The sequence below is a fragment of the Pan troglodytes genome, chromosome 12 (genome assembly GCF_028858775.2).
Source record: "Pan troglodytes isolate AG18354 chromosome 12, NHGRI_mPanTro3-v2.0_pri, whole genome shotgun sequence".
NCBI lineage: Eukaryota > Metazoa > Chordata > Mammalia > Primates > Hominidae > Pan > Pan troglodytes.
In genome coordinates, this window is record NC_072410.2 from 23,320,561 (window position 1) to 23,339,670 (window position 19,110).

Below are 19,110 nucleotides of genomic sequence, written 5' to 3' on the forward strand. Positions count from 1 at the left end.
GGCTTTTCAACTCAGTGTCTCTAGTGGTACCACCCGCCTGAAAGTGTGGAGGCGAGTTGTATCACCAGAAGGCAGCTGCCGCTTGTCACAGTCTCTCAAACAGTGCCCAGGACAGGCGGGAAATGCAGCTGCAAACTGGTCTTGCCAAGCTGTGTGGTGCAGAGGGGACCTGGCCAAGCCAACACAGGGCTTTCAGAGAAGGCTTTTACAGCAGACAAGCCTGGCGTCCTCCAGGGCCCTCCACCATCTGGACTCCCAGCCTAATTCATGTTCGTACATAAAAAGATCGGCAGCCATTTCCATGCTGCCCGGTGACATGTACAGATCTTCAAGAACACTTCCATCTGAAGGACAGGCTAGAGGGCTCTGCCCCATTCAAAGCCCTGGGTCCAGAGAAGACAGCTGTATAGAAACTGTTCTCTGATGGACTTTTAGTATTAAATAAATATATTATTACATTATACTCTGAAAAACTATCAGTAAGCCCAGGAATATTTGGGAACCAATGAATGTCTGTACATTGTTGTATTTTTTCTTTATTTGTGAAATGCCTTTATCTTTGGTGGGGCCACATGTGGGTCTTTATTCAACTGAAAGTAAAACTTGGTTCCCAATATGACCCAGAGCTCCAAGCAATAGCTTTTTTGTCTTGGTTCATCTACAAGAGAAGGTTCTTCACCCATCTGAAAAAGAAAAGCTGATAAATCCAAAAGCAGGGCTGAACCCTGAACAAAAGAAATTGTATTTCTTAGCAAATGTCAGTAGTCAGGTAGTGATGCTATAAACTCAGGAATTCCAAACTAAGAAATGTTTCGAGTGTTAGAACAGATTCCCCAAGCCAAAGCGCCCCTCTAAGCAAGAGAGCACAGGATCCAGCAGCTGGTTAAGAACTAATGGCTTATTGTCATCTATGACATTTTATGGAAGTAACTAGGACCCCACAAGGTGACATCTGTGCTCTCTGGTATCTCAAATTGGGGATCAAGCCTTGTGTCTCAACACTCTTCTTAAATTGGAAGTTGGGCCTCAGCACCTCACTCCCTGATATGTCTGTGTAAATGCCTAATGGGCTGGTCAGGAGGATCTTTGAATTCTTTGGTTTGTAACTGAAAGAGTTCCAGATGCTACAATAGCATCAGCAGTGAAATGTGAGACTTAATTTATGTCCAAGTTTATGGACCTCCTGTATTACTGAGTTTCTCCTCTGCTAAATGTGGCAGGTTCTGTTGACTTTTATTGTTCCCTACGGCCAAAAGAAGGTTTCAGGGCCCTTTGGGATATCACAGTGGTGCATAAGTCTTCTTTATGGCCTAATCCCTTCCCCAGGCCATTCTCTACTCCCATCCCACTCCTGGTTCAGAGTTAATGAGCTGTGCTGCCTGTCCCTCCTCTCACCTTTTCCAAATCGGCTCAAAACAGCTCTAAGGTTCCTGCCCCGGGCTGAAGCTGCTGACCACTGAGGTTTCCACATGTGCTAAGCTATTATACATTCCCATCCTGTTTATTTTTGGACCTAAGTGTAATGTTTATCCCACTGAAATGTCATCAGGTATTGAAAAGCATTCTTCTAAATGACTATTTGATCAAACGAGACTTAAAAACTACTTCAATGATCTATTTAGAAAGTAAGGAAAATAAAAACAGGACATAACAAGGATGATCGCCTGCAACCATGGGTATACTCAGAGGCAGAATGATAGTCGCAAAGGCTGCTATTATTAAGGAAGAGTAAACATAGCTGTGAAACAAGCATTCAACACAAGAAGTTTGTAAAAGTATTATAAATGAGCATGAAAATGTAGCAGCAAAGCCAGAAAATACTAGAGTTATTATGGTATATCAATCAAAAGCTGTTTCTTTGAAAATAGAAAACTTTTGGCAAATATAATGAAGAAAGAGGAAAAATTTAAAAAGAAGTAATATAATAGATACCATGCTTTTATTATAAGAGAACATTATATAACTTTTGTGGTAATAAAATTGAAAATATAAATTAAATAGGATCTTTTGGGAAAAAAATTCAAAAATTGACAAAAGAATTAATGGCCAATAACCAAATAATAAATTGTGAAAGATATCAAAGAATTGCCATTCTAAAAGCTTCTGAGATTAGATGGTTTTATTGGTGACAAATTATTTTAAACTTTCAAGGAACAGATAACTTTCATATTACTTAACGTTTCCCAGAACACTGTGAAAAGGTAAAACACTATCCAATTTATACTTTTAAGCTAAAACCATCATGATACAAAACCTGCCAAAAATCTCCCCCAAAATGTAAAATCTGTAAATGTAAATATTAAGTTCCCCTGTGAATATCAACCCCCTAAACTCCTAAATAAAATGCTAGCAAGCTAAATTCAGTAATACATGAATAATCATTTTCCACAATCACGTAGACTTGAAAATGGTGTCATGTGTTTTATTGGTGAAAAGAAAATGAGAATTTTGAAAATACAGAAAAGTTCAAAAACCATTTAATCCCCATAATTCCACCATCCAAAAATATCCACAGTTAACATTTGAATATCCTTCCAGCATTTTTTTCCTCTGTGTGTATATTTTTACATAACTGTGATCATGCTGCTTTGTAGCCCACACACTGGCAGGGAAAGACCACACACTTACACCCTGTGAGTTTAGATGAGGTCCCCGGCTTATTTAGCCAAGGTCACGGGAATGACTGAGGCAGAGGTGCTCCCACAGAGCTGGAACAGGTGCGCCGTGCACCGGCTCAGATTCCAGGTGCCCCAAGAGGCTCTAACTCAATCTTGAGCAAAACCCAGCATCAGCAAAACCCTATCCTCTCCCAGGGAAAAAGCAAAGTCAACACTTAGATATTCCAATCCATTTCTCTGTCCCCAGCTAACTGGAATCCTGGAAAGCCCATTACCTCACAGATATACCGAGAGAATGTTTCACTATGAACATAACATTTAAAGCACTCAACTTTCTATCCTTAACATTTTTACAGCCTCATTTCATTTGAGTCATTTTTCTCACGAGGCTCTGTACATTCTTGGTAACATGTCCTTTTCAGGTTTGGTATACACCCTTGTAAAATCTGAGCTTAATTCTCATAATAGCAGTTTTTAAATGAATGAATTAATGCCTAATTTGACTAGGTGATAAAATGGGCAGGAACTATAGCAGAGACTTTTGTAATTGTTTCATTCGTCAGCTTTTGAGATAATTAACTAGAGCTGGAGGTTGGAAGTATTGAGAGAGGGTTCCTTTCTACTTGCTAAATACCAAGTGGGTGGTTGCCTGTTCTGGGACAAGGTGTTAATGCACTTTTTCCTCTTCCTCCTGCTAAGTACAGCTAAACTCCATGGATGTTACATATAAAACAAACATAACAAGGCTGAAAGGCGGGGAGAAGGCAAATCAGCTTGGGCCTTCGGGCCTGAGGAAAAGACATGGTGGTGACTTCCCCAGGTTTCCTTTTTTCCTTGTATAGCACAGAGTGGATGCTGGAGAAGCTGGCAACCTGGCAGCAGGCACAGACAGAAGCCACAGGAAAGCCAGTTCTCTGTAGTGAAAGGGTCAGGAAATTCATATCCTAGAAGGAAGAAATTTTTTTTTTTTTTGAGATGATATCTCACTCTATCGCCCAGGCTGGAGTGCAGTAACGCAACCTCAGCTCACTGCAACCTCCCCCTCCCGGGTTCAAGCGATTCTCCTGCCTCAGCCTCCCAAGTAGCTGGGATTACAGGCGCGCGCCACCACACCCAGCTAATTTTTGTATTTTTAGTAGAGATGGGGTTTTACCATGTTGGCCAGGCTGGTCTCGAACTCCTGACCTCAAGTGATCCACCGGCCTCGGCCTCCCCAGTGTGTTGGGATTACAGGTGTGAGCCACCGTGGAAAACTTGTAGACAATAACCACCCTATTCCGGACAAACACCATGGGGGGAAAAAAAAACTGTGGCCCCCCTCTCCATCAGCAAAGCCTGAGTGGGGAGCTTAAACTTCTACCTTTGCACAACTGTAGGGAGACAACCCTCCCTTCCCCTGCCAACATCGCATTAGTGGAGGCCTGCAAAAACAAGCAATAATTTTTAAAAATCAAAGTATTATAATACCAAAAACGTTCAGAATACAATAGAAAATCACTCATCATACCAAGAACCTGGAAAATCTCAACTTGAATGAGAAAAGACAATCCACAGATGCTAATACTGAGACCAACACAGATGTTGTAATTATCTGACAAGCATTTTAAAGCAGCCATCATAAAATGCTTCAGTAAGCAATTAAAAACAAGCTTGAGACAACTGAAAAAGTAGGGGGGGTCTCACCACAATAATACAGAAAATACAAGGAAAAGGCAAATAGAAATTTTAGAACTGAAGAATTCAATAACCAAAATTTGAAAAACTCAATGGATGAGCTCAACCGCAGAATGAAGAGAACAGAGGGAAGAATTACTGAACTTGAAGATGGAACAAGAGAAATTGCCTGATAGGAACAACAGAGAATAAACAGACTGGGGGTAGAGAAGGACAGAGCCCCAGGGACCTGCAGAACTGTAAGAAAAGATCTTACATGGGTGTTATCAGAGTTCCAGAAGGACAAGAGAAAGAGTGAGGCTGGAAATTATCCAGAAAGTATTCAAACTCATAATGGCTTTAAAAATGCCAAATTTTACAAAAGACATAAACCTACAGACTCAAGAAGCTAACAAATCCCAAACAAGGTGAACTCAAAGAAATCCCCACCCAGACTCATCAGAGTCCAATTCTGAAGACAAAAGACAAATCTGAAAGTCCCGGAAGCAGTGTCCCAGAGAAATGGACGTTTACATCCACATAAAAACCTACACAGAAATATTCATATCAGCCTTATTCTTAACAGTCCAAAACTGGAAGCAGCCAGAATGTCCCTCATTGGGTGAAGGGTTAAAAAACAGAGGAACCTTTAAAGGTCCGTACCATGGAATCCTACCCGGCAATTAAAAGAAACAAGCTATGGATATATTAAAAATCATGGATGGCTCTCATGACATTGTGTCGACTGAAAAAAGGCCCATCTCAAAAGGACACTTACTATGAATAAATTGTATCTCAATAATTTAGTTTAAAAAAGAACACATAACTATGTGATTCTGTTTCTATAACATTCTCAAAATGACAGCATTTTAGAGACGGAAAACAGATGAGTGGTCACCAGAGATTAGGAGTGGTAGAGGGCAGAGGTCGGCGTGAATGCTCCTAAAAGGGTGTCATGAGGGAGACCTTTATGGTGATGGGACAGTTCTATATTTTAATAGTGGTGGTGGTTACATGAATCTATGTCAAGCGCGTCCGTGTGAAGAGACCACCAACAGGCTTCGTGTGAGCAGCAAGGCTGGTAAGCAGTGGAAAGTTACAGTTAAAGGTGGTTATCTATTCTCAGCAGAGGAGGGGTCACAAGGTGCATGGTGGGGAGATGATGGAACTCATTGTCCAGAAGAAGAATGTCACGAGGTCGATCGGTCAGTTGGGGCAGGGCAGGAACAAGTCATCATGGAATGTTGTAAGGTTGGTCAATCAGTTAAGACAGGAGCTGGCTGTTTCACTTCTTTTGTAGTTTTTTATTGCCTCAGGCCATCTAGATGTATACACGCAGGCTTGGGCTCAGAGGCCTGGCAATCTATACATGTGATAAAATTACAAGGAACTATATATTGTGCCATTGTCAGTTTTCTGGTTTTGGTATTGTACTGTAGTTACATAAGATTTAACCTTGGGAGTAACTGGGTGAGGGGCACAAGAACGATCTCTGTACTATTTTTCTTGCAACTTCCAGTAAATCTGTATTTATTTCAAAATAGAATTTTTTAAATAAGTGGACTGATCCATCAATCAACAAGTGGATAAAGAAAATGTGGTGTATATATATACCATGGAATACTATTCAGTCATGAAAAGGAATGAATTAATGACATTTGCAGCAACCTGGATGGGTCTGGAGACTATTATTCTAAGTGAAGTGACTCAGGAATGGAAAATCAAACGTCATGTGTTCTCACTCCTAAGTGGGAGCTAAGCTGTGAGGATGCAAAGGCATAAGAATGATACAATGGACTTTGGGGATTTGGGGGAAAGGTGGGAGGGGAGTGAGGGATCAAAGACTACAAATTGGGCTCAGTATATACTGCTAGGGTAATGGGTGCACCAAAATCTCATAAATAAATGCTAAAGAACTTATTCATGTAACCAAATGCCACCTGTTCCTCCCCAAAACCTATGGAAATAAAAAATTTTTAAAAAATGCTAAGGTTAAAAAAATAAAGAAAAAAATACAAAATGGTGTTTGGTAACTGCTCTGTCTATGGAGTAGCCATTCTTTTATTCCTTTACTTTCTTAATAAACTTGCTTTCACTTTAAGAAAAAAAAAAGGTGGGCTGAGGAAGTGAGAGTGTTTGGTTCACCCCTTGTTTGTCCCTGGCCCTGCTAGTCTAAATTCCTGAGTGGGTAAAACTTCTTCTGGTTGTGGTCTCTACATTTTTCTATTTTATATTGAGCCATCTCAAAACGTGTAATAATGGGACATAGATCAGAGGTCTCAGAATGGTGCCCCACAGGCCTCTTCTTACCCACATGTGTTTTCTTTACCAAATGTGTTTCATTGCTAAAATACAATGAAACTTTTCATTGTTAAAACTTTTCAAATTAGTTACCAGCATTTTAAAATCAGGAGATTTGATATAAACATAAGGATTTGGGGCTTCATGTGAAAAAAAATCAAAAGATTTGGTAATAATGAGCTCTTGTTTCCAGGTACAGAGATAGGCTAGCCTGGAGAAGCAGCATTCGACCTAGTGGGATTCTCCAGTTTGGTTCCTTCCCCCCGGCTGGGGAGCTGAGGGTCTACTGCCATTTATAATGTTACACATTTGTTTTGCTTATACCTGAACACTTCACTCATGGATGCTACTTGTGTGGCCCCCGTGGGTTCTCAATTTTCAACCTGATACGTATGTAAATGATAGCATTCTAAAGTTACCAGTTTTAAGAACTCCTGCATATTCCCAAGGGAACAGAAAAAAATACATTGCATGGATAAATTAGATGATTCCAATCCTTAACGTGGTAAGGGCTGCAATAGAGAAGTGGGCAGTGTGCTAGAGGGACTCAGAGGAGGAAACATCATTGATGCCTGGGGGAGCTGGGAAAACCTTTACAGAGTAGGGAAACATAGCCACTCAGTCCTGCAGAGGGAGTAGGAGGTAACGGTAACTCAAAGGAAAAAGGGAGAAAGGACTTTCTGGCACAGAAAATAGCATATGCAAGGGCACCCTGCTGGAAACAGACCCAGCCTGTCCAGACGCTGAGAAATGTATTATTGCCAAGGTTTAGGGATAGACCCATTGAGGTGAAGCTGGAAATCTGATTGAGACCAGACCCTGAAGAGCTTCAAAAGCCAAGTTGTATAGAGAAATCATTCTTGGAAGTGTTGCAGAACAAACAATTACATTTCAGGATAGAAGCAACAGTCCTGCCAGTTGGGTTTTTTTTGGACGACAATTCTTAGCAATAGCAAACCTCCTCAATCCCGCATTTACCATTTTTACTTATCATGTGGTATGGTTTTAGATGAATTAATATCAATAGTGATGCTATTAATAAAGGAATACTGTTGCCAGGACACTGGTTACGGTTTGGATATCAAGCATGTGTTCTCAAAGAGTGTTGAAGAGGAGGAGCAAACATTATTATTCAGTCAATCCCAGTGGAGTGCCCACAGCATGTGTGGTGCGATGTGGGCACCACAGCTGTCCACACAGCAACAACCAGGCAGAGAGCCTCTCTCTAAGTTACTTGTCAGTTAAAAGTGTGTGGACAATTTTGGATATGTATTCAGGCCCCACAATACACTTGGCAGGCAGGAGCACCCTTGACTGTGAGATCCAGGATTTTGTCATTTTGGTTCCAGGTCTTTTTTTTTTTTTTTTTTTTTTTGAGACAGAGTCTCACACTGTCGCCCGGGCTGGAGTGCAGTGGCACAATCTCGGCTCACTGTAACCTCCGCCTCCCAGGTTCAAGCAATTCTCCTGCCTCAGCCTCCCGAGTTGCTGGGATTATAGGCGCCCACCACCACACCCAGCTAATTTTTTGTATTTTTAGTAGAGATGGGGTTTTACTGTGTTGGCCGGGCTGGTCTCAAACTCTTGACCTTGTGATCTGCCTGCCTCAGCCTCCCAAAGTGCTGGGATTACAGGCGTGAGCCACTGCACCCAGCCTCCAGGTCTTTTCTTTTACGATCTGCATTCAGGCTTAGCCAAGGCCAGATTCCAGAAGGAAGGTGTCGTCACAGCCATAGGAAGAAACACACCAAGCAGATCATTTAGAGAAAGCTGGACCCCTCTCAAAGGTGTATTTGGCTCTGACCACTCACAAAAGCAGCCAAACATTTCATGAAGTCAAAATGCAAAAAGTAAACAAACCATCCAAGAGGGAACTGTGCTTAAATTATAGCAGATGAAACTTGAGTACATTTAAAGAAGTATTCTCAGAAGGGAAGAAGTCTGTCTTAAAGGTTGCTGAAGTACTCTTTTTTTTTTTTTTTTTTTTGTGAGACGGAGTCTTGCTCTGTCGCCCAGGCTGGAGTGCAGTGGCGCAATCTCAGCTCACTGCAAGCTCCGCCTCCCGGGTTCACACCATTCTCCTGCCTCAGCCTCCTGAGTAGCTGGGACTACAGGTGCCTGCCACCACGCCTGGCTAACTTTTTGTATTTTTAGTAGAGACGGGGTTTCACCATGTTAGCCAGGATGGTCTTGATCTCCTGACTTCGTGATCCTCCCGCCTCGGCCTCCCAAAGTGCTGGGATTACAGGCGTGAGCCACCGCACCCGTCCTGAAGTACTTTTAAATATTTTTTAATTGGAAAAGTGACATTATAACCTTCTCAAAAGATTCAATCTCTTTTTTTAAAAAAAAACTCATTAACCCAGTGTTGGATTTTTTCTCTTTACTTTTTCATTTAGTAATCACACATGAACACTTATTATGTGCCAGGCACTGTGCTGAGCTTTGGTGACACAAAGACTTTTATTCCGTGATCTCAATAATGTTTTCTGGCTGCTGTCAAATGGCACCGTGTTCATGAGATGGCACTGGGTCCAAGAACTTGGTAGGTAGCATGCTAAAAATTGTCCAAGCCTGTGTCATCATGTCAACCAATCCATGTTATCATTTCAGGAAAAAATCCACTATAATATATATGTTTTTTTTACAGGGCCTTGCTGTCACCCAGACTGGGGTGCAGTGGCACAATCATGGTTTACTGCAGCCTTGACCTCCCAGGCTCAAGTAATCCTCCTGAGTAGCTGGGACCACAGGCACATGCCAGCACACCCAGCTAATTTGTTTTTTTGGTAGAGACAGGGTCTCACTATGCTGCCCAGGCTTAAGTTAATTTTTTAAAGCATCTTTGGTATGTAAACATGAAAACCAATTGGCACACCAAAATTTTCAGTTTGCAATTTTAAATATATAAAGCCTAGGCTGGGTGCAGTGGCTCACACCTGTAATCCCAGCACTTTGGGAGGCTGAGGTGGAAGGATTGCTTGAAGCCAGGAGTTCAAGACTAGCCTAGACAACATAGAAAGATCCTGTCTTTATAAAGAAATACACAAATTAGCCGGGTATGGTGGTACATGCCTGTAGTTCCAACTACTTGGGAGGCTGAGGAGGGACGATTGCTTGAGTCCAGGAGTTCGAGGCTGCAGTGAGCTATGACCACTACTGCACTCCAGCCTGGGCAACAACAAATTCTATAGACGTATGTATATGTGTGTGTTTGTGGCTTAGCCGAGTCCATCCTTTCACTAGCACTCGTCTGCAGGGAATGCCATTCCTGGCTTCCTCATCTTGGCTCTGCCACCCTCACTGCTGCAGCTGCTCCACGATGGGTAAAGCAGCTGCAAGCACCCGTGGTGGGAACAGTCACTACACTGAGGCCAGAATGGTCAGCTGACCCCAAGGCCCTGTGCAAGGATGGGTTAGAGGAGTTGCCTTTGTGGAAGTGGGGAGAGTGATCTTGATCCCACAACTGGAGCTACCAGCGCCCTTCCAGGAAAGTCTGCCCCCATCTTTGCTATGATTGTTTCTGGATATTATACATACTCTACCGGGACCATTGAAACATGAATATATTTAATCCAGACATCATAAATTTCACAACCCTTACAAGTAAAGTATGAAGAAAAACCTAAACTCTTGGCTCTCTCAGCTGTTTTAAAAACAAATAATAGTTAGGCCAGTAAAACTGTCATTTTAAGTGAATTTCGTAATTTAAGAAAGGAAAACATTAACGTATAAGGTTTTTCTGCCAATGTAATTCAGATCGGAGATGCTGCCTCCTTGGGCTAGTGTGCCTCATCACTTCAGGACCGCAGCCATTAAAGGCAGGCAGCATGGTAACTGTTGAATGGGCGCTTTCCCAGAAATTAAAGTGCCAGTTTTCAAAAGACAGTCACTTTGTGGTGCAAGCCACAAGGAATCCCACACACCTTGCTGCCTCTGCTGTACACGCAAAGCCCAGAGCACACAGAACCAGCATCACATGTTTTTTGTTGAGTGAAAGCAGATAGAATGTACTGATTGGTTTTCTATGATGTCCAATGGCTTTGATCACCAATCAGAATGTTCTTTATTCATCTTCATTTGCTAATCTTTGGCAGATGTCACTCCGGAGGGTGACAGAGAAACACATATCTTTCCTCCACATCTATGTCCCCCAACCCCATCCTTCTAACAAGGAAGCTTTTGAGCCATGTGTTGTTTTGCTTTTTTATTTTTGTGTGTTTCCCCCCAGTGTTTTGGATGTTTTGGGACCTACCAAAAAACGATTTTAAGTTAAGGGGCACCTGTGCAGGATGTGCAGGTTTGTTCCATAGGTAAACGTGTGTCATGGGGGTTTGTTGTACAGATTATTTCATCACTCAGATATTAAGCCTGTACCCATTAGTTATTTTTCTGACCCTCTGCCTCCTCCCATCCTCCACCCTCCAATAGGCCCCAGTGTGTGTGGTTCCCTTCTCAGTGTCCATGTGTTCTCATCATTTAGCTCCCACTTATAAGTGAGAACGCGTGGCATTTGGTTTTCTCTTCCTGCATTAGTTTGGTAAAGATAATGGCCTCCAGCTCCATTCATGTCCCTGCAAAGGACATAATCTTTTTTTTTTTAATGGTTGCATTGTATTTCATGGTATATGTGTACCACATTTTCTTTATCCAGTCTGTCATCGATGGGCATTTGAGTTAATTCTGTGTTTTTGCTGTTGTGAATAGTGTTGCAGTGAACATACGCGTGCATGTGTCTTTATGATAGAGTGATCTATATTCCTTTGGGTATATACTCAGTAATGGGATTGCTGGGTTGAGTGATATTTCTATCTTTAGGTCTTTGAGGAATCGCCACACTGTCTTCCACAATGGTTGAACTAATTTACACTTCTACCAGCAGTGTATAAGGGTTCCTTTTTCTCCACAACCTCGCCAACACCTATTATTTTTGGATTTTTACGTAATAGCCAATCTGACTGGTGTGAGATGGTATCTCAGTGTGGTTTTGATTTGCATTTCTCTGATGAGCAGTGATATTGAGCTTTTTTCTATATGCTTTTTGGCCACATGTATGTCTTCTTTTGAAGTGTTTGTTTATGTCCTTTTCCCACTTTTTAATGGGATTGTTATTTCTTGTAAATTTGTTTAAGTTCCTTATAAACGCTGGATATTAGAGCTTTGTCAAATGCATAGTTTGCAAAAATTTTCTCCCATTCTTTAGGTTGTCTGTTTACTCTGTTGATAGTTTCTTTCGCTGTGCAGAAGCTCTTTAGTTTAATTAGATGTCACTTGTCAATTTTTGCTTTTGTTGCAATTGCTTTTGACGTCTTTGTCATGAAATCTTTGCCCATTCATATGTCCTGAATGGTATTGCCTAGGTTGTCTTCCAAGGGTTTTATAGTTTTAGTTTGTAAATTTAAGTCTATAATCTATCTTGAGTCGATTTTTGTATATGGTGTAAGGAAGGGGTCCAGTTTCAGTCTTCTGCATATGGCTAGCCAGTTCTCCCAGCACCGTTTATTAAATAGGGAATCCTTTCCCCATTGCTTGTTTCTGTCAGGTTCTACAGACTATTAACATGGATCCCAGATGTTCATGTTCAGTCAGAATTCAATCGTCCTTTTTTTATGATTCCAATGACAGTAACCATCTCGATTCAGCCAACAGGAAAGACAGATTTTTGTTCTTAAGGAAGGAAAGAAATATTACAGCCCCTGAGCTCTAACTGTGCCTTGCCCTACTCTGTCTTAAGATCCAGGATTCCTCACTCAATTCTAGACACAAATAACAGGCTGGAAAAGAAATCGCTGCAGCTCAGGCAAGGCATAAATGTGCAGATGTTGTCTGCTGCTGAAGAATTTTGTCAGACAATCAGTGTGGACCGTGACATTGGTGGAAGAAATGAAAACCCCACTAGGGAAAGTTATGTTCACACTCTGGTTCCCCTAACCCTGCCGTTCCAAGAGGTGCTTTTATTTTTAGATCCCCTGCAAGATAGTTTCTTGTCTGGTGGTTTTTATAGAAACAAAGCTCCAATGAATATTACCTCCATCCCCACCCCCATACCCAGGATTTATGAAAGTCCTCTTTGGGCAAAGCACATATCAAAGATTTAAGGGATGGGTGAAACAAGTCCTTTACCATGTCCAGGCTGCTTTGCACTTGAGACCGTAAAACCCCCACAAGCTCCCTGGCCCCTGGCCTTCATTGATGCTCGGTCCTATAGAAGCACTGGTCACAGTTGGAAGCAGTTTGCTGACTCAACATACAAGAGTGACCGGCATTTTTGGTATTTAGAGCTTGACCTCAAAAGAACACATTATGGTGTGTTTCAATTTTGTTAATAAAGCGCTTTGAAGATGTTGAATATTATGTGAGTACTGAAATTTTCTTTTCTGCTCAAACACTTTCTGGGTGGATGTATGCTATTTGAATTTTTATGGTTAATTAATTACTATCGGAAAGCATCAGTCAATTTTTCTTGTTATCTTTGAGTATGTAATGACTTTCTGGCAAATTTCAGCATGGATATAAACATCAAGTATAAATGTGAAATGCAGCTCCTATAAGTCACAGCACCGGGATTGAATTTTAAAGTCCGGAATATACGAAAGTGTGTCAGTGAGGGATCTTCAGTTCTCTAGGAAAGGGCTCAAAGGAAGGTTACAGTTTATAACAACATCCCAGCACCTGTAATCGCTACAGCACTCAACAACAGGTGGGAAAAGGGAGGAAGCAAGACATGAACTTGGACAGTCCCTTGGTCTCTGGAACCTTCCAGCAGGTCATGAAAGCTCAGAGCAGAACGCCGTGCCCTTCCTGACAGCCCTCTGCCTAATCCCTGCCATCATGCTGCATTTTCCTCTAGGGCAAAAATAAAGCAGTCCTTTTCGTGCTTTGCAAAATAGTTCAAGCTTTTTGGATTTCCTTGCATTTTTGTAGATGATTGGATTTGGGGATGCATTTGAAAAGCCATTCCCAGAACAGCAGCAAAATGGAAACAGCCATTTGGATGTTATACCACCTTCCCTTCCAAAATGGCCACACGAATAACCAGTGCCCGACTACCAAGGGGCACCAACTTCACCCCCAATTTTATTTCTGTATATGAGTTGCTTTAACCTTTAGGATGACTTTGACCTCGACGCCTGCTCTTTGAGTTCCAGGTCATGGTTGACAGATGTGTAGGCTGCGTGCCTCCTCCCTCTTTAGGGTGCATGACAGCTTGGTGGTGTTTTCCTGTTTGCTCACTTGGCTTTCCTTCCCTCTCCTTCCCGGGGGCCTCGCGGGCTGGCAGCGCCGTGGTCCAGCAGCCCAACTGCAGAACCTCGGTGCCTTCCAGCAAGGGCAGCAGCAGCAGCAGCAGCAGCGGCAGCAGCAGCTCCTCCAGCGACTCAGAGAGCAGCTCCGGATCTGACTCGGAGACCGAGAGCAGCTCCAGCGAGAGTGAGGGCAGCAAGCCCCCCCACTTCTCCAGCCCCGAGGTAAGCGCTGCCTGGCTCAGGCCTCTCCTCTGCCCACTTCTGTCTCTATGAGGATAGCAAGTCCGGGCATTGTCACTGTCACACTGCTGCAGGTCTCCTCCCTCCTGCAGACCCCAAGCCAGGTGCTGGACAGGAGGAGGCTGTGGGCTTCGGGCTCCACATTTTCCCCCTCCTCACAGTCTCCTAATTTCACGGGTTCCTTTGAAGTACAGAAACATCAACTTTCATTGCCCCCAGATTCTCTCTTGACTTCCAGAAATTTCCAAGTATGCTATAAACATCACTGACAGGAAATAACCTATGGCTCAGGTCTCCCTTGGGGTCAGCCAGGGCAGTCGCTGGACAGAGCCACTCACCGCCTGGGAAGTGTGACCACCCATAAATCACAGGGAAAGGGGTTTTATGGGTTGGACGTGGTCAGATTCTTACCTTTTTGCGGTTTGTCACGGATCAGAAGAAGAAGGGCTATAAATATTAATAAAACCTTCTTAACTGTGTTTTCTTTGTGAAAATAGAAAAAGAAAAATTAGCATCACCCTACAAAAAATGATGAAACCTTTTATAGCTGTGATGAGTATCTATGTGGAAGATTTAGGTGCCTCCTATAAAAACATTAGAAGGTACCAATAAAAACCATTGCTGTTTCTACTTTAAAGTAGGAAGGGGAAAATTAAATAGTAATTCAGAGCATGAAGATTCTTGGGAGAGGGCTGAGAGAAACTTCCCCAGGCTGCAGAGCTCTAAGGGTAGACTCTAATTTCTAAACAAGGAATAAAATAGAGTTTCTTCTTGAGTGCGTAAACATTTGACATGACTAATGATTGTCAGGTTTAATTTTTTACTTACAGCCCTCTGTACCATTTGGGGGGGCCATATTCCTAAATAGGCTCTGAAATGAAACAACCCACTTCTACAAACCATCTCAGTGGGAGGGGAGCACCTTAATGGGCCCAATCAGCATCCCCGTGTCCAGCTTTTATAGCAGTGCCTTGGATGTTATCACACCTGAAAGCAGTGGTTCCATCTCAGGTTCACAGAGTGGCTCTTCAGTTCCTTCAGGTTTTTCCCCTCCCTACTTCTTTCAGGAGGCTGAGGCTTTTTGCAGGATCACTGTGAAATCGGGGACTTTTTTTTTCCCCACACTGCTCATTTTCTCCTCAGCACCTTTCTGCCCTGGCTCAGGACTCTCCATTCATCCTGAACCAAGCCGTCTCTCCTCGCTCTCCTTCCCATGAGGTTCAGTCTCTGCCTCTCCATCTGTCCATCTATATCTATCCATCTATTTATCCATCTATCAATCTCTGTATGAGGGGAAGGCTCTTAGCAACATTAACCTATGAAAGCCTTATGGTAACATAACCCTGGCTTTTCCCAGAAACTAAATTATTATTCCTTCAGCATAATTCCATTTACTCATTCATTCATTCATTTACTCATTCAGAATTCATTCAACAAATATTTACTGAGCATCAGTCACACAGTACTTGGCCCTGGAATACACAATTATATGACAAAAAATGTCCCTATCTTCCTAGAGCTGACATTCTAATGGGGATAATTCAAAATGAAAAAAATACAGGAGTTAAATGAAGTAGAAGAGTTAAGCAGGCTTCTTTAAAGCCTGCTTTATGCTATACTTTGTGGAGAAATTCTGGAATATTTAGTTATAAGAAATAACTGCGTCCCAGGGACAGTGCAAGGACAGGGCAGGCAGTGAGGATATCCAAAAACTGTTTGTGTCTGTGAAGATCATCCATCCAGGCTCCTCCTTGTGGCTTTGCAGGTTAAATTCATGAATGTTCAGGCTTATTTTCATCCTGAAATGTAGGTCCTAGAGCTCCTGTGTTGGCTGGAACCTCGTTTAAGACCAGTACAGTTGGCCGGGCGCAGTGGTTCATGCCTGTAATCCCAGCACTTTGGGAGGCCGAGACAGGTGGATCATGAGGTCAGGAGTTCGAGACCAGCCTGACCAACATGGTAAAACCATGTGTCTACTAAAAATACAAAAATTAGCTGGGTGTGGTGGTGGGCGCCTGTAATCCCAGCTCCTCAGGAGCCTGAGGCAGGAGAATCGCTTGAACCCTGGAGGCGGAGGTTGCAGTGAGCCAAGCTCATACCACTGTACTCCAGCCTGGGTGACAGAGCGAGACTCCGTCTCAAAGAAAAAGAAAGAAAAAAAAAAAGAGCAGTACAGTTATAAAGTGCTTTAAGCAAATGCTTTCTAAATGTCACTGAGATAATTACAAAGACTTGAACTCTTGGGTGATGAAAGGAGGCTCTTGTCATTTCTTCCAGCAGCTATCAGAGGCCCCTCACTAAGGAGAGGGGCAAGAGCCTCCTAAAGGAGTCAGTCCTAAAAGTTTAAGTCACCTGAGGCCATGTGTGGTTTTGGATTCCTGGCTTCCCTACGCAGAGGACTGCAGAGGCAGCAGGTGATGTGTTAGCCACGCTGCACGTTCGTTCTTTCTGCAGGAAAGAAATGTATTTGGTGGAATAAAAGTAAAGTTATTTTAACACTTTTCCTAAGGATAATACAGACACACACACCCTTTAGAAAGAAAATGAGTTTGCAGACTGCAAATGGCAAAGGCGGGAAGTAACATCACCCTGTGTGTCCTCCGCAGCTGTGCTGCCTGATCTGGCGGAGCTGGCCCAGGTCACCTTACAGAGAGCAGTAAGACTCCTTTTCCTGAACCCCACATGACAGTCAGGCTCTTCATAGCCATGCACCTCACATTCCGCTGCTCAGACCAGTTTGTGCTGCTTTGAAGCAGAACGCCTCTGTTCCTCACTCCCCTGCTGTAACATCCTGCTATGGGCGTAGGAGGCGCCCTGTATTCTCCCCACCATGTCCCAGCACTCAGAAAACCCACTGGGCTCAGCTGAGTTGCGTAGGAGATGTTCTTTCTGGCTGTGTGTGTTGAGAGCCAATTTGTTTCACGTAAATCACTGTAGTATGGTAATGCCATGTTCCCGCGTAGCATGGAGGGGCCCTCTCTGTGGCATGATGTGGGCTTCATTGGTCTCAGACAACTTTTTCTCACCGGAGTCTAATCTGCTTTCTGGGCACTGTACAGCCTCTTATACCAGAGCTTTGCAGGAGAAGTTGCTTTTGCACTCAGCTAACACGTTGACCCCACACACGGAACTCCCTCGGCCTTTGTTGTACAATATATATTACGTGGAGGAAAAAAATAAAATAAAAAAGCCTGGATACATAATGTTGAACAGATCTGGGACAAAATAGGTTTATTCCACCTCTTTACCTACAGAATCATCACCCAGCCCTTACTATTGCTCGGGTATACTGTGTTTTCCATTGTGGCATTTCCCAAATTGATCTGACTCTGGAAACCCTCCTTCATGGGATAGATGAGCTAAAAGCACATTTTGGAAAATGCTGCCCTAGATCGTTCTTAAAAATCAGCAGAAATGTGATTCAAGTTGCTCGCTGACTCAACAAGCTTCTCATTTATTAGGTGCCTACGAGGTCCATGGCAGCGGGTACTTGAAGGATTTAGATGAAGCAGGGACCAGAGTGCGTGATGGAGAGCTGGTGCATGAGTCAGAGGGAAGATCAATTAGGGAGGAGAGTCATGGCTGAAAATATAAAGCAGCGAGCCAGCAAACAAACCAGAACCTTGGGCAGAAACCCCGGATGGACGGCTCAGGAGGCGGACTGTGGCCAGCCGCATGCCAGTGGCCTGGCGTCTGCAGCCTGAGGTTCCCCTCCTCACTGCCACTAAACTCTGTATCCTTGCAGCTTCCTTGGCCACAATTGCTTCATTTCCAGAATGGCAGATATTCCTGCTCTGCCTAACCTGTGAGGTTGTCGGGGGGGAAATGATGATGATAAAGGAATAAATGGTACAATTTGAGTGACAGCTCATTGTGAGTTGTTCTTATTAGGAGGAGAGACATGGCAATCTGCCTCCCTGACCTAGTATAGATGCTGCAAGGGATGCTAAAGAAACAGAGACCTGGCCCTTGCCTGAAAGAAGCATTTGGCTTTTTTGAAGACACAAGACATATATACACATGAAACAAATACGAACATCAAAAGACAACGCAATTGAGTATAACAGGGCAACAAGTACTGTTTGGAGTGTTCTTGGTGTTTTCTCCAAAATTCAGATCTAATTCTGTCATTTTAGGTTGAGGACTGACATTTCTCAAAGGAATGCGGTCCCCCTTTCACGAGGCTATGCCAAACAGTGGGAGACACAGTGGGAGACACAGTGATGCAGCCGTGGAGACAATTGGTCTTTAAACCTAGATGAGTGCAAAGTTAGTCTCGGTAGAGCCTGGTAGCTGTGCAGCTCTGGGTATGTCCCTTAGCCTCTCTGAGCCTCATCTACAAGTTAGGGGTGATAACCTTTCTTATCTGTAAAGATTAAATGAGATAATACACATGAAGTGGGAGTTAAACTGTAGGTATTCTGACAATGAAAGATGATTACAAGATAATGGACGCCCTTAAACGCCCCCCTTAGAAATTTGGATTTTGTTTGAGAGGCAATAGGAGGTTATTGTAGATCCTCGAGGAAAAAAAAAGTATGATTTAGTGATGTGTTGAAAGTGGGTACTTCAAACTGATTTCCTCAGCTGTGAAGTGCAGAAAAAATGACCCTAAAGCATACCAGGCAGTGGGCCTATACTAAATGTATTAAATTCTGCCCTTCTGTTAATGCTCCTGCTAGAAGGTTTCAGTGTGAATTTTCCCGTGTGCAGCTGTGTTTTGGCTACAAACAGACTTCTCTCACATATGAGATGTGGGCTATAGAAGGCTCCGGATGGTAGCAGTGAGGGAGAACTAGTGTGAAACACAGTGGCGGGGCCAGCGTGAGGGGTGTGTTCTGCCATGTGTGTGTGTGCCCTCTCCCAATATGTGCACCCTTTCTGCAAGAGGCCCCTTCAGCACCCATTCCTATTTACTGTGTCCCATTTGTCTAGGGAAGCTGAGGCACAGGCGAAGGCACTGACTTGATGAGAGAAATGGGGGTTGAGGGAGACAAAATTAGAAGCCATTGATTTTTGCCACCAAATTAGCTTTCAGGCACTCTCAGCTAATC

General features: G+C 43.1%; 1 protein-coding gene across 14 annotated transcripts in view; it reads left to right on the forward strand.

Moving 5' to 3' along the window:
• The window catches only part of AFF3 (ALF transcription elongation factor 3), a 597,234-nt gene that overhangs the window by 527,694 nt on the left and 50,430 nt on the right, over positions 1 to 19,110 (forward strand). For all 14 annotated transcript variants that reach the window (XM_054678053.2, XM_054678052.2, XM_054678050.2 and 11 more), the window contains one exon: positions 13,852 to 14,038. In XM_054678053.2, coding sequence (XP_054534028.1) covers positions 13,852 to 14,038 — 187 coding nt within the window. The remainder of the gene's footprint in view (positions 1 to 13,851; positions 14,039 to 19,110) is intronic.